At 62.0% G+C, this 14,608-nt stretch overlaps 1 protein-coding gene across 5 annotated transcripts in view; it reads left to right on the forward strand.

The window, feature by feature from the left end:
* The window catches only part of BRD1 (bromodomain containing 1), a 35,579-nt gene extending 23,478 nt beyond the window's left edge, over positions 1-12,101 (forward strand). Inside the window, exons 8-14 of one of the 5 annotated variants that reach the window (XR_011997719.1) lie at positions 2,274-2,584; positions 2,667-2,771; positions 8,353-8,488; positions 8,824-8,951; positions 9,290-9,399; positions 9,646-9,800; positions 10,684-12,101. Coding sequence is in view for 4 of the 5 variants with exons in the window: in XM_072741035.1 (XP_072597136.1) it covers positions 2,274-2,771; positions 8,353-8,488; positions 8,824-8,951; positions 9,290-9,399; positions 9,646-9,800; positions 10,684-10,867 (1,211 nt within the window). In the remaining variant the exon portion in view is untranslated. Of the gene's footprint in view, positions 1-2,273; positions 2,772-4,088; positions 5,766-8,352; positions 8,489-8,823; positions 8,952-9,289; positions 9,400-9,645; positions 9,801-10,683 lie in introns of those variants that run through there. The other 4 variants (XM_072741035.1, XM_072741036.1, XM_072741037.1 and 1 more) reach the window with 4 other exon arrangements.
* Positions 12,102-14,608: the final 2,507 nt, after the last annotated feature.

Here is a 14,608-nt window from a genome sequence, read left to right on the forward strand (position 1 = left end):
GGGTAACGAAGACAGGTGGCTTTGGGAGGACTGCGAGCCCAGGGCTTTCATGTCCTCGCTGGGACTCCAGCCGTGCTTGGGGTCCTGTCCTCGTGTTTCAAGATCGTGCCTTTCTCTTCCCGAAGGCCCCCTCAGGCTCTCTCAGGCTCCCTCAGGCCTGTTGTGATTTGTATCCGAGTCCGCACAGGAGCAGGCTTGCGGCTTGCTGGGTCCTACTTCCCCCGCACGGCATGTGGGAGCGTGCGAGGACCGGTCACGTTTATAAGAGGGCTCTCGGGGAGCACGTGAGTCTGTCGCTCTCTCCCTTGAGGATGAGGTGAGGAAGCCTGAGGCCGGGTGGTGGTGAGACAGCCTGTGGTCGGGGTCACGGGAGGCCAGGGCCCCATGCCGGAGCCTCCGAGCTCCCGCGCTCTGGGGTGTACGGGTCTGGTCGTATGGCTGGCGAGCGGCTCCTCTGCAGCCACAAGTGCATCTTTAGAATTTCCAGAGCAGCTAGGGTGAAACAGGCTCCTGGCGGGAACCGCTTTGCTCTTATGAAGGAAGGAGTGGAATTTTGGACGTTGGTATTTATGTGAACAGGGCTTATTCCAGAAGGGAGTCGAGCGTGGCTCACGTGCGACTTGATGCTGTTGTTGTTAGTGGCAGCGAGTGTGCGTTAGCTTGTGGTCTGGGGTCGGCCCAGGGTGCGGCCGGGCGCAGAGGTGCAGCCGTGGGGCTCGCCAGGCCCAGGGTCGGCAGCCCACGTGGTGCCCGGCTGGTGGCGGTGCTTCGTGCCTGCTGACCCGAGCAGCCCGGGCCGGGGCCCCGTGCGCCTCCCCAGTGCTCCCGTGAGCTCTCTGGGCCGAGCGCAGCGCAGGGCAGGCGCAGGGAGAGGAGGCCCCTGCAGGCACATCTTTGCCTTTGTGTCTGGTGAGGCGTGGGCAGGTGCGTGGGGACGGAGGGCTCCCTCGTGCCCTGCTGGCCCTCGTGGCCACCCCCGTGTTGGTGACGCCCGCCTGGCCAGGACAGAGGTGGGGGCAGGACCACTGGTGCGGGGTCAGGGTGGGAGCCTGGTGTGAGGCCTGGGAGAGAGGCCAGAGGTGAGCCGGGGCGCTCGCTGGGGGAGGGCCCACGGTGATTCCTCCGCGCTGGCCTCAGGTGCTGCCCGGGAGTGACCCGGGACCTGAGCATGCAGAGCCCCGCCTGGCGTCGGCCACCGTGTCTGCAGCTCGGATGCCCGGGGACCCGCTGGGGGGTGCACAGAGGGGCTCGGGTCCTGCTGTGACCTGCTGTGACCTGCTGAGTCCGAGCAGGGCCCCCCGGGCAGGTTCCTTAGGGAGGATTCTCAGTACGTGGTTCTGGGATGGGAGGGGGCCCAGCAGCTGTAGCTTTCTGCTTTCAGAACAACCGGAGTTACAGTACTGCCTGCTTTTGGGGCAGTTTGCAGCTTTAACGAGAAGTGTGCGTAGAGAGGATGGGTACCCTCTCGGATCATGTAAACTGCTTTATCTCCCGCATGTCACAGCCCAAGCAGAGGCCTGTCCGGGGGCTGTGCCGCTGGCCGCCTGCTTGGTGCCTGGGGGCCTCCTCCCCGGCCCTGGGGTAAAGCCCTGCTCGTGGCTCTTCAGACTTCTTGTTTTGATGTGAATGGTGAAGCTTTTTCAATTAAGAGGCAAAGGTAGTTTTCCAAAGACTGTTTTTATTTCTAAAGTCAGATTTAGGAAAAAGAACCTACTTTGTGGGCATTTAGAGCGTGGTGTGGAGGGTAGCAGGTCTGGAGCCTGGAAGGGAGGTTTTCCTGGTCCCGTGAGGGTCGCGCCTCAGGCGGGCACATCCTGGTCAGAGGAGTGATTTACATGCTCGTGTCCCCTGCTTGCTGACCACGTGGCCCAGGTCAGGAGTGCATGGGGTGCCCGTTAGCCCCCTGGTTATGTGAGACGTGTCTCTTACTCAAGGTAAGTGAAGTGTCAACTGTAGAGATGCTCCTAAAGTCGAATGATGTGCTAGTGTTGGCATATGTGGAGGGAATCCTCAACAGCCGTTGGCAGGGTAACGTGATACACCTGCGCACCTGGAGCCCGGGCACCAGGCCACCCCGTCTTCGGTGTTAGGGCAGCGCACACAGTGTAGCCTGATGGCCCGCTGCGGCCCCTCACTGCTTGCAGACAGTATGTGTGATGCTTTGTTTCCTTAATTGAATTAGTATTTTGGTGGACTTCACATTTATAGTAAGTTTTATAATAGATTTTATAATTATCAGTTTTCAAAAATCACTTTATTTATAATTTTTTCAGGAGATAAATCTCCCCCTAAACTTGAACCATCAGATGCATTACCTCTTCCTTCAAACTCGGAGACTAATTCAGAACCACCAACCCTCAAACCAGTAGAACTCAACCCAGAGCAGAGTAAACTATTCAAAAGAGTCACATTTGATAATGAATCACATAGCACTTGCACTCAGAGCGCACTGGTAATCGGACACCCTCCAGAGCCCACCCTCGCCAGTAGTGGCGATGCGCCGGCGGCGGCGGCCTCCGCGGTGGCGGAGCCAGCAAGCGATGTAAACAGACGCACTTCTGTTCTCTTCTGCAAATCGAAAAGTGTAAGCCCCCCAAAGTCTGCCAAGAACACTGAAACCCAGCCAACTTCTCCTCAGCTAGGGACCAAAACCTTTTTGTCTGTAGTCCTTCCGAGGTTGGAGACTCTTCTGCAGCCAAGAAAAAGGTCGCGGAGCACCTGCGGCGACTCTGAGGTGGAGGAGGGGTCCCCGGGAAAGCGCCTGGACACAGGTAAATGCCACGGAGCGCCGCGTTCTCTCCTCCAGGGGTGTCGGTGGAGCCGCCGGGCAGTGCCCCCCCCCCCCCCCCCCGCTGCGGTGCACGGTGGACCGTCCAGGGGCTGTGGTGGCCTGCCTGTGGAGGTGGCGCCATCACGGGGGGGCGGGCAGGGGGCCTGGTGGGGTTGTGTCGCGCCCGCCGTGCGTCCCAGGACACACACGGGTCTGGGGCCACGGCACCACTTTGGGCTGTAATCAGAGGGCGTTGTGACGTCCCCTCTCCGTCCTGTGGGGCTGTGGCCATGTGTAGTGCGGTGACTTCCTGAGTGGCTGAGCGCACCGCCGGGCTTTTGTCCTTGTGTCCGGTTCATTTGCTGGAGGCTCCCGTTCACGTGTTGTGGCGCTTGTCCCCTGCGGCTTGCGGGAGGCGGCCTGTTGGCCTCCGGGTGACAGCCGAGGAGGCAAGTGCCCGCTAGGTGGCACGACGGTTCGGCCCCCTGGGTGTGCCTGTGGCGGTGCCCCCAACGCCTCCCCTGGGCAGTGCGACCGAAGGGGTGTGTCCCTTGTGCTGGCGGCCGGCAGAGGCCCGGGGTGGTGTCTGCTGGCGTCTGTGCCGAGGGCCATGCGAGCTGGCGCACAGGGCACCTGTGCTTTGCCCGGGGAACCCATCTGCTGCCCCACCCCGTGCGCCCTGCGCCGCGGCCCACCTTCGTCCCTCTGGCTGCCTGGATGACTTCTGACGAGTTGTATTTTGATGTGGGAAGCTCTCATACGTTGTGTTGATCTCGTAGCAGCTCTGTTTGTGGATGTGTGGGTGGGTTAGAACCTTTTCTCGTCTCCGAGTTGCGGGAAGCTGCGCGCGCGTTTTGTAGGCCATCGATGGAGCTCGTGGCAGTGCTTGCGGGTCTCCTGAGGCTACCCTCACGGCTGTCTCCGCGGGCTCAGGACAGTCTGCGCGTGTGTCGTGGGCGTGCGCCGAGTCCGGTCCCCGCGTGGGGAGGTGAGCCGGAGCGCGTGGTGCTGTCGGCCCCGGGCCGTGGGCGCTTGGACGCCCTCAGGGCTCCGCAGGCCCTGGCCGCATCAGAGGGTGCTCCGCGGGCCCTGGTGGCTGTCCGTCTAGGCGGGGTTCCCGCCGCCAGGGAGGCTGCCCCCAGCCCGGTGATGGCGTTCAGGAGCCTGTTGCGCACCGTGGCCCTCGTGGGGAGGAGCGTGCCCCGCGTCCCGCGTGTGCAGGCAGGCCGTGCAGGTGTCCGGCGCCGGCGTGAGGGCTGCAGGAGCTTCCAAGAGCAGCCGGGGCGGCACTGACGGGGTGTTTGCTTTCTTGTTCCAGAGTGGCAGTAGATACGGTGGATGCGTGACGAGCCCCGATGCCGCCCGGGGCGGCCCGGGAGTCCTGGTAGCGCCGGGACCTGCTCAGCACCCAGGCAGGGGGCCCGGCGCCCCCTCTGGCTCCACCTCAGCCTGGCTCCCGGCGCTCTCCGCACGCCCTGGATCGCTCGCCCGAGGGCGGGCTCGCCTCTGAGGACTCGAACTATTCTCAGCCTTCGCTTTTCCCAAAGATTCATCTGCGTGCTCTGCCTTGTAGGGGTTTTCCTGGGTCACACCGCCCGCTGCAAGGCTCCCACGTACCTCTTCACGTGGAGACGCTCGGCCCTGGGCCTCCCTGCTCTGAGCTGCGGGTCGCGGCGGGCCGGGGTCAGGGCCCCGAGCCGCTCTGTCCTCTCGCTTCGTCCTCCGCGACGCTCGCTGTTCCCGGCACGAGCAGCTCCTGGCCTCTGCTCTTGCGACGCCCGCTGCGTGCGCGTGAGAGACACAGAGACACAGAGGGAGATAGTGAGAGACACAGAGAGACAGAGATGCAGAGAGACAGAGACACAGAGACAGAGATAGAAATGCAGAGAGAGACAGATACAGAGAGAGACACATGTAGACTGAAAGATAAACAGAGACAGACTGATTGTGAGAGACAGAGACAAGGTAACAGAGAGAGACCTAAGAGATAGGGAGGCAGAGACAGAGTGAGAGACAGAGATAGACACAGAGACTGAGAGATGGAGAGAGACAGAAAGAAACACACAAAGAGACTCAGAGACAGAGTGAGAGACCGAGAGAGACGGACTGAGAGGGGGCTGTGTCCATCCTCAGGTTCAGGTTGGAGGCCGGTCTGGCCCCCCAGTCAGACTAAATGGCTTTTTCGCTGTTTTCCAGGTTCTCAGTGTAACTACTAACATGCTGGGTGGTTCGGTCTTTGGATCCTAACTCTTTTCTCTTGCTCGACTTGGACTGGAGCTCTGCTAAGCGCTGGCTTTGGAACGCAGAAAGATCACTGCATCCCTGGGGTTCACGTAATTCTTGTGGAGGACGCTGCAAACGTCGTTCAGTCATCTTCCAAACACCCCCCCCCCCCCAGCCCGCGGAGGATCGGCGCAGGTGCTGGACGGCCGCCTGCTGCCTCTCCCCAAGCTGGCCGCCGCTGGCAGGGACGCCTCCTCCGCCCGCCCCAACCCTGTGGGTAGGTGTGAATGATGCCGAGGGCGGCCTTAGAGCCTGCGGCGCCTCCAGCGACGTGGATGGAGATTCCGATCCTGCCTTCAGCAGGCACAGAACTGGCCTGAAGGGACCAGCAGTTGTGGGTCGGGCGCGGGCGCAGCTGGAAGATGAGCAAACGCCTCTGCTTCCCCTCGCTTGTTGCCTCTTTCTTTCATGGGTTTCTGGCTGGTGTCCCTTCTCCCCTTCTCCTTCCCTTACTTCCTGCCATGCCCAGAGGGCAGCTCTGTCTCTGGTCACCATGCGGAATGTCAGCACGAGCGGGAATCCCACCCCGGGGGCCTGGAGGTGGCCCCTCCGTGGCAGCCTTCCCCGTCACCGCCGCTTTGAGGAGCCGGCCTAGGCAACAGCAGCAGGGTCCTGGGATCCTGCTTAATGTGTTTTTATGGAAAGGTTGAAAAATCACCCCCAAAATGCAATTTTATTGCCCACAGGACAAATAAAAACATGTAAACAAAAAGAACGGGTGGCCCTAGCACTTGAGGCCGAGTGCAGTCACTGTGCCCAGCAGCCTCTGAAGCTGGTCCCACGTCACGCCACGGATGGTCAGCCTGGGGAGCCGGCCGGCAGCCTGGGCGGGGGCAGGCAGAGCACTGGCGTCCACCCGTGTGGCCCCTGGGGGGTGGGGAGCTGGCCCACCGTGCTTGCTCAGCCGTTTGCGGGTGCCAGGCCGAAGCTGCACCCCGGGGGAGCACCAGATGTCCCGCTGGCTGGTGGGTGTGAGCTGTTCACAGCAGAGCTCGTGGCTCTGGAAGCTTCTGGGGGGCTTTGCCTCCGCCACTGCTGACTGGCTCTCCCGGAAGGCCCCTTGAACACCCTCCCCACCAGGCCCAGGTGCACCCAGGGTGTCGCGCCTGTGGAGGCAGAGATGGGGGCCAGAGTTCTGGGTGCCTCCCGCTGGAGGGTTCCTGCCTTTTCCACGTGGCCACCTTGTGTTTTGCGTGTTGCGGCGAGCAGACCTAACTTCCAGCGTTGATAAAACGTTTTCTCCCTGAAGTATTTGCTGAGGGCTCTTGCGTGCATGGTTTTTGCTAGGAGTTCAGGTGCCTGATGGACGCGTGCCGTTTGCGAGGGGGCTCGCGGGGTCCCTCTCTGTGCAGACCCCAAACCTGTGTCCCAGCAGGTCCTTGCAGGTGTCTGGGGCGGGGTGGGTGGGCTCCGTGGGCCGCAGTAGCCGGCGGGCGTGCTGGGGAGGGTGCGGAGGGGCCGTGGGTGCGCAGGCTGGAGCCCTGGGCCCGGCGGTCTCCTGCTGGTGGGCTGGTCTGTTGTGCGTGCGAGTCCGCGGGCGTTGGGTGACATTTCCTGGGTAATAGATGGGCGTGGGTCTTCTAAGTCCCCAGGGAGGTCGACGGAGACAAGCTCGCTCCTTTCTCAGTGCCCCACATTTTCGCCCTTCCTCTTAGCGTCACTTGGAGAGCACGGCTTCGGTGGGCGGCCTGGCTGTGTGTTTTGGGGCCACGGGGGCCGCGTTTCCTTCCTCCCTGGATGCGTGTGCACAGGCGGCAGGGCTGTGTGCCCTCTGCCCGGGACGCTCCGGGACGGGCGCTGTGTGCTCTGCGCTTGCTTCTCCGAACATCATAGCGCAGCTGCCGGGCAAGGCGCAGCGCCTGGAGGTTGAGGTGGGCAGGTGCCCGTGTGAGGCCATCCAGGGGCACAGCCGGCTCCACGCAGGCCCTGCACTGAGCGGCTTTGTGGCGGCACGACCTTGTGGCTTGGACTGTTGCCACAGGGCCAGTCGGATGATGTACTAGGGCTTCCCCTGAGGGCGCAGGCGTTGGCCTGGTGGCCTTACTGCTGGGTCTTGGACGCGCGCCTGCGGGACTGTGGTCCCTACTCAGACCTGGGTCCTCCGTCTTTCTGTCCTTTGGGCTGGGTGGGGCCGGCTGTCTCTGAGTTGCGGTCTTTGCTGCCTTTGGTGACTCCTGGGACCTGGTGGCTTTGGGGTCCCTGGGTGCTGCTGCTGCCCTGACCTGCTGGCCGGTGGTCTCGACCCCTCGGCGGCGGGACGCGATGGAGCCACAGACGTCTGGATGCCGTCACGCAGCGGTGGCTGTGACGTGGGGGTTCCGTCCACAGTGAAAATACCCAGTTTCTCTTTAGAGCCAGTGGTGCCGAGTTCCTCAGAAACAGGGCCCGATGTCTCATGAACAGAGTTGAGAACGTGTGGTCTCACTCTGCGGGCTGGGCGGTACAGCCACCCGCCCTGTGTGCGTTCATGTCGTAGCCGCCAGCGTCCTCCCTGCGCTCGTGTAATGTGGCTCTGCCGCTGAGAAAACACGACATGTTAAAGCGGGTGAGGGAGCCCTGTAGTCTGGGCCGCTCCTACAGACACACTTGTAAAGAACCCGGTTGAGTATTTTTTTAAGCGCGGGATTGAGATTCTTTCTGGGAAGAAAAATGGGACTGACCCTGCAGCCGTCGCACCGAGAGGGGGCAGCGTGGCCCGTCCTGTCGTGGCGTCAGGGACGTCGGGCTTCGGGAGACGAGTTGCCGTGATTGTAGATGAGTTGTGTTTTGTTCTTGAAAACCTGAGAGCCGCCACCCCCGGTGGCTTCTGGCCGCCCCGGCCGTGTGTGCCGTGCCCATGGTTTCGGGGCCGGGGCCTGGGCTGCAGAGCCTGTGTTCTGGTTTCAAGCATCTCGAGTGTTTCTGAGGTGCATGCGTTTCCTGCGACCTCAGCCCCAAGGAGGCTCCCACGTGCGGACCCGATCCCGGCGAGGGGTCTCCTCCCCGAGGGGTCTCCTCCGGTTGGCTTGGCCCCAGGGGGCGGGGCTTCGGGCGCGCAGACCCTTTGATCTGGGAGGGAGGAGCTGGGTGCCTCCGGCTTTGCCTTGGGGAGCTGGTGCAGTTGCTTTTCCAAGGGAGGCACCTTGCTGAGCCCCGTGCCAGGGAGGAGCTGCTGGTGCTGGTGCCCTCGTGTCCCTCAGGAAGCGCTGCCGTGTGTCCCGCGTCGTGGGCGCTGCGGGGGTGGGGGCACGGGCATGGCCTCGGATGGGGACGGCTCTGCTGCAGCACGGGACTGAGGGGTCTGTGTGCCTGTGTCGCAGGTCTCACCAATGGCTTTGGGGGCGCACGAAGTGAGCAGGAGCTGGGTGGCACCCCTGGAAGGAGAGCTGCGCCCCGACGACGCTGCGCCTCGGAGTCTAGCATCTCATCCAGCAGTAGCCCGCTCTGCGACTCGAGGTGGGCATGCCCAATGAGCTGGCCCGTCCCCGCCACCCCCACTGGGGATGCTCTGTCCTGCTCTTCAGGGGCCCTGTCCTGTGCTCTGTGACGTTTACCTGAAAATGGGAAGTAGAACCATTTGTAAAACAGGGACAGGTTTTGGATATGTGGTTACAGTTATTGTTTTTTCCCGCCAAAGTTCTGCCCTGATTTGTGGGTGACTGGTGCAGCCCCACCATCTGCTCTGTGGAGACCCCTTTGTAACAGGCCTCTGCGCACCCTGGCCTTTGGTCACCGGGTAGAGCCGAGGGCCCGGAGCGCTTTCTGACCGAGCTGCGCTTTCCGTCCTGCAGCTTCAGTGCACCCAAGTGTGGCCGGGGCAAGCCCGCCCTGGTGCGCAGGCACACGCTGGAGGACCGCAGCGAGCTGATCTCCTGCATTGAGAACGGGAACTATGCCAAAGCGGCCAGGATCGCGGCGGGTGAGTTGGGGCCCTGTCCTCCTCTGCAGGGCAGTGCGCCGGGACCCCGGTCAGCCGGCCTCCATCCCCAAGGTGTCGGACTCCCCGCACACAGGGACACTTCGTCCTGCATGTGTCATCTGTTGTGTGGATGGTCCCTTCTCAAGGTTCCCTGGCCATCGGACTTCGTGGAGGCTGCCCCTCGTGGGTTCCTCTGTGATTTGCAGCCTCGCGTGGGCTCCCCAGGTTCTGGCCTCTAGAGGACCGTGAGGGACCTGCTGGGACTCCCGCAGGGGTGGCCTCAGGCCGCACGGCACCCCGCTCTCCTGCTAACTTCTCGTGCTTCCTTCCCTGTGCAGAGGTCGGTCAGAACAGCATGTGGATTTCCACTGATGCCGCGGCCTCCGTGCTCGAGCCTCTGAAAGTCGTGTGGGCCAAGTGCAGTGGCTATCCCTCCTACCCGGCCCTGGTGAGCCTTGGGGTGGCGGGTGTGGGGCCCCAGGGGCTGCCCCGTGGGGGTCAGGGCACAGAGCCGTGTGGCCCTGGGGCCTGGGGCCGGGTGTCCCATGAGCATCTGCCGAGGGACATGCACGCAGGTGTCAGGATGTTGGGAGAGCTCCTTCGAAAGCCCCCTCAGGTGGGGGCCAGAGGACAGTGCTCCAGGGTGCAGCGGGAGGGCTCTCACATGTGACCCGCATGTGTCCTCCCTTGACAGATCATTGACCCCAAGATGCCGCGTGTGCCTGGCCACCACAACGGGGTCACCATCCCGGCCCCGCCGCTGGACGTGCTGAAGATAGGCGAGCACATGCAGACCAAGGCTGATGAGAAGCTGTTCCTGGTTCTGTTCTTCGACAACAAGAGAAGCTGGTGAGTGCGGGTGCCTGGGCTGCACAGGGACAGGGATGCTCTGAAGGCATTTGGGGCTCCGCATGCACAGAGATGCATGTGAGCGGCCTGGCCATCAGGGCTGCGCTCCTGTGTCCTGCTGGGCTTCTGCTGGTGGCCCAGGCTCGAGGGCACCGGGCTGACCGCCCAGCACCTGGCCCGATCTCGCTCTGCTAGCTCTCCAGGCCCTGCTGCTTCCTTCCTTACCTGTTGTGGGTCCAGGTGGGGCACTCGGGCATCAGCTCCCAGACCCCTGAGCTCTGCCCGGAGGCTCTCCCTGCCTCAGAGCCCACGATGTGGGCTGTCCCCAAGCCCTCCAGAGGTGGGTGTTGGTGTTTGCATGCGCGAGGAGCTGTGCCCTTGGCCCTTCTCCGCATGGAGAGCTCCTGTACCGACCAGGGGCTCCGTGGTGCGGAGGTGCTGTGCAGGGCTGGGCTAGGAGGTGCGGGCACCGCCAGCGTTGGCAGGTGCTGCTGGACTGGTTGTGCGGCCACGAGCGCCTCCTCACCCCGTGGAGGCTCAGGCCCCCGTGTGCCGTCCGAGGGCTGGTTGGCCTGCTCGCCACGTGACAGTGCATGTGGTGTCCCATGTGCACGTGCACATGCATGGGCGTTTAAGCCTATGTCCACGCTCACTGGGCTGTCCGAGCAATGCAATGCTGCTGCTGGAAAGCGGCGGCCCCAGGTCAAGGTCATCGAGGGGAGGTGGCAGCGGCTTGGTTGTCCCCGTCCCCGAGGCCCCACGTCGGGCCTCCCCGGAGTGCCTGGTGTCCGCCGCCTGTCCACCCCTGGGAGCTGCCGGGCTGCCGCGTGAAGTGCCTCCAGGGAGCACTGCTCACGGTTCCTGTCTTTTCTCTTTTCCAAAGGCAATGGCTCCCCAAGTCCAAAATGGTGCCCCTCGGCATGGACGAGACCATAGACAAACTGAAGATGATGGAGGGGCGGAACTCCAGCATCAGGAAAGCCGTGAGGGTCGCCTTCGACCGCGCCATGAGCCACCTGAGCCGCGTGCACGGGGAGCCCAGCAGCGACCTCAGTGACATCGACTGACCTGCCCGCCCCCCGTGGCCTCGTCCGTAGCGGAGATAAGCTGTACATGCGTGTATATCGTTCCAGACTTAACTTATTCTGATTTCCGGGCCTGGTTCTTTCCTTCTTCCTCCCCCGGGAGGGCAGGTTTTATTTCCACATTCTCTGTGAAACCATCCCCGTCTGGGCACTCTGTGAATGGTGCGGGCATGTCCCCGGCTCTATCTGTGTCCGTCACAGGCCGTGCCGGAAAGTCTGCCCGCGTCACTTTCTTTGATCTGTAGCTTTTTTTTAAAGACTTTTGAATGTTTAATAATTTTGTAAATCATACTCTTTACACGGAGTACCACTATTTAATAAGACGGGATGTAAATTTACAATGACAAATGTGTATTTTAAGAAAGAAAATGACATTATTTTGATGGTACTTTGTGGAAAGAGGTGGAGAATAAATTTATGCTGTGTACATCACTTGCAAATCACCAAAAAACACTCCGCCGCCCCCCGTGAGGGCCGGGGCAGGCGCCTCCTCCGGGTGTCGCCGTCCTCCCCGTCCGCCTCCAGCCTCCGCCCGCCTGCCCTAGCCTTCCACGGGTGTGCCTCCCAGCGGATTATTTATTGTAGAAAGTGTATTCATTTGCTTTATAATGAAAAATAAATTTGCAGAAGTATATTGATATGCATTTTTATACGGGCACATAAAGATCCAACTTGCTTTGGGAGCAGGATGTGTTGCTTGTTGTGTAAATGACTCTGGCAGTGTGTTCTTTGATTTTGTAACTTGTAATCTTTTGTTTACAATGGGGGCTTTCTGTAACTTGTTTTAATTTAGAACACTTTGGTAGCAATAGAAACTTTGGATACATTTTTGTATGGTACATGTGATGTATATAGAATTAGTACTTTATTTTTATTTTTAAGAGGTAAAGCATTATGTTAGGGGAAAAGGTAGGGTGGGTTTCCAAAAATGCGGTTTTTATATTAAAAAATAAAGTCAAGATTTGGACGGTGTGGCCACTTCATTCCTCTCTCACTTGGGTGCTGGGCAGGCTCACGGCAGCCTGTCCCGCCGGCTCATCCAGGCATGGGTCATCTTAAAGTTGTCATGGGATGGCATTATTTATTATTTTACCTAATCATATTTTTATTTTAAGCTGGTAGTTTTAAAATTTTTAAATGTTTTTTTTTTCCCCCTTCAGTCTCCATTGTTTGTAACATCTCCATAGAAACTTGAAAATAAAACGTCTTCCTTTGATAGCTTGTCCTGTGTCTGACGGACGCTTTGTATGTGCTGTGGCCCCCCAGGCCCGCCCAGCCCTCGGGCCGGGACGTCGCGGGCGAGGATGCGGTGGCGGCAGGAGCCAGGTTGGCACCGGCAGGTCCCGCTGGAGCCACGATGGGCGGGTCCCCTGGGGGGTGCGGGGCCACGGGGAGGCCGCTCATGCTCACGCTGCAGGGACAGGGCAGTGGGCCGACGGGTGACGAGGCGCTGGCCTGTGTTGGGTCGCCTCCCGGAAGGGCCCGTGCTTGCCTGGGCCATGGGCATGGGCACCGACTGTCCGTATCCCGGGAGCACGCTGGGCCCCGCGCCCGGGAGGTGGGTCAGCCTCACCCGCCCCCTCCCCAACAGCCCAGGACGCCCCACGTCTCCCGGGCCCCGCACCTCCCAAGAGTCCTGGTCACCTGTGGCTTGGCCTTTATCCTTTCTCAAGATGTTCCACGACGTAGGAAGCCGTGTCCAGGAGTCACCCCTCCGTCCTCCTGGAGTCCGAGGCTTGCCTGTTCCTACCTCAGGCCTCACTCCGAGAGGTGAGGGGGGCTGCCGGCGGGGGGGGGGCTTCCCCGGGGCTGGGGGAGCACTTCCATCCACAAGGAAGAGGCTTTGCTGGTTCAGTGGATTTCCCGGGCCCAAGTGCAGGCTGCTTAAGGCAGGGCGCCTGTGTGGGCCCGTGGGCTCTGGGTCACGGTGGAGTGTCCAGGCGGCAGCCCCGGCCCTTCCTGCTCCGCCCACCCCACGCCCGTGCCCCTTGTCCCCGAGGCAGGCACCACGCGGGCAGGGCTGCTGACGGGCCCATAAGCCTCTGGGAGCTTTGGGGCACAGGGGGTCACAGGGAGGGGGCAACTGGGGGCGAGGGCCCAGCACAGGCCGGCTGGAGGCTGGCAGCCTGGGGCAGGTGCAGGTCCCCCCGCCCTGCGCGCCCGCCGCCCGCTCTCTCCCCCCTGCAGTAAATCCGGTTTCGGGTTCTGTGGTCTTCAGGTTGCCCAGTGAACACTGGAGGGCACTGGGGGCACCAGGGGACACTGGGGGGCACCAGGGGACATGGGACGTTGGGGGGCACCGGGGGCATTGGGGCACACGGGGCACTGGGGGACATGGACACTGGGGGACACGGGGGCACCGGGGGACATGGGGGATACCGAGGAGCAGTGGGGGGCACCGGGGGACATGGGAGGCACCAGGGGACATGGGGGACACTGGGGGTCACCAGGGGACACGGGGGGATGCTGGGGAGCACTGGGGGACGGGGGGACACTGGGGGCACTGGGGGAGACTGGGGGATACTGGGCACCCAGGGGTCAGGCAGCATGTCCTCGCCAGGGGGCGAGGCTCTGCTCCAAGTGTGCCAACCACAGCCCGGCTCCTCCGCGGGGTGTCCAAGGTGGCGTAGACGGAGCCCCCCCCCCCCCCCCCCCCCCCCCCGCCTCTGCCCTCCTGGACCCTGGCCAGGCTCCCCCAGCTCAGTGGGCGGAGCTCAGGGTCTCCCCACAGCAGACCGGATCCCTGTGCCCCCTCCTGGGTCACGCCTTCTCCAGGGCCTCCTACCCCTGATTCATGTGCTCTGGGGTCTCCACTTGGGGGGGAGCAGGGAAGCGCTTGTGGCTGAGAGGCCGACAGAGCCGCCCCTAGCCGCAGGCCCCCTCGCGGGTCCCCCGTGGCCGCCCAGAGGCCAGGAGCCCCCACCGACCATGCGACCAAGACCAATGTGAAGTGTCACCTCGGGAAAGTGGCCTCCGAAGGGGGAGGAGAGGTCTTTCCTGCTGTGTTTCCTGCTGCGCTGACTGGAATGTGGATGCGGTGGATGGAGCTGCAGCAGCTGTTCGGGGTCAGGATAGGGGAGCCTGGTCCCCGGTGGGCACACAGCTTTCCCGGGGATTTGTCCTCTGTCCGTGACAGAAACGTACATTTATGCCCCTTTAAGGCCACACTTATTTCTCTTTACAGCAGGTAAATTTCACGTGGGTCCAAGTGAAATAATTAAAATTCCAGAACAACATCACTGGGTGACTATAACCACGGAGTGGGAGCGATCCCCTAAGTATGACTGTACTTCCGGAAAGTGTGAAAGAAAATAGTATCGTATTTAACAACGTGACATTAAGAAGACTGTAGTCCCCTGGACCTGCTAGTGCCCACGGCAGTTGGAGTGTTTGCCACTCGAACCGCGGCAAAGGGGCTTTTCCTTAACAGCTAGGGGTCTACAGTCCCTCCGGCGTTGTCGTGGTTATGCTTTATTCATGATTCCAGGGGAGGCGTGGGCCGAGGGAGAGCCCAGGATCCGCCTCGCGGGGCTGCTCCGCCACCTGAGCCCGCAGAGTCTCGCTCAGTGACCGCAGCGCCAGGCGCCCCTGCACGTCATCCTCGGGGATACAACGGGACAGGAAGAGCGGGGGACTGGGGCTCACTGCTCAGAATGGGGAGCAGAACAGCTGCGAGGACCCCCCCGCCCCGTCCTGGGGCCTCGGGGCTCCGAGGTTGAGGCT

Source organism: Vulpes vulpes, chromosome 16 (assembly GCF_048418805.1).
Source record: "Vulpes vulpes isolate BD-2025 chromosome 16, VulVul3, whole genome shotgun sequence".
Classification (NCBI taxonomy): Eukaryota; Metazoa; Chordata; class Mammalia; order Carnivora; family Canidae; genus Vulpes; species Vulpes vulpes.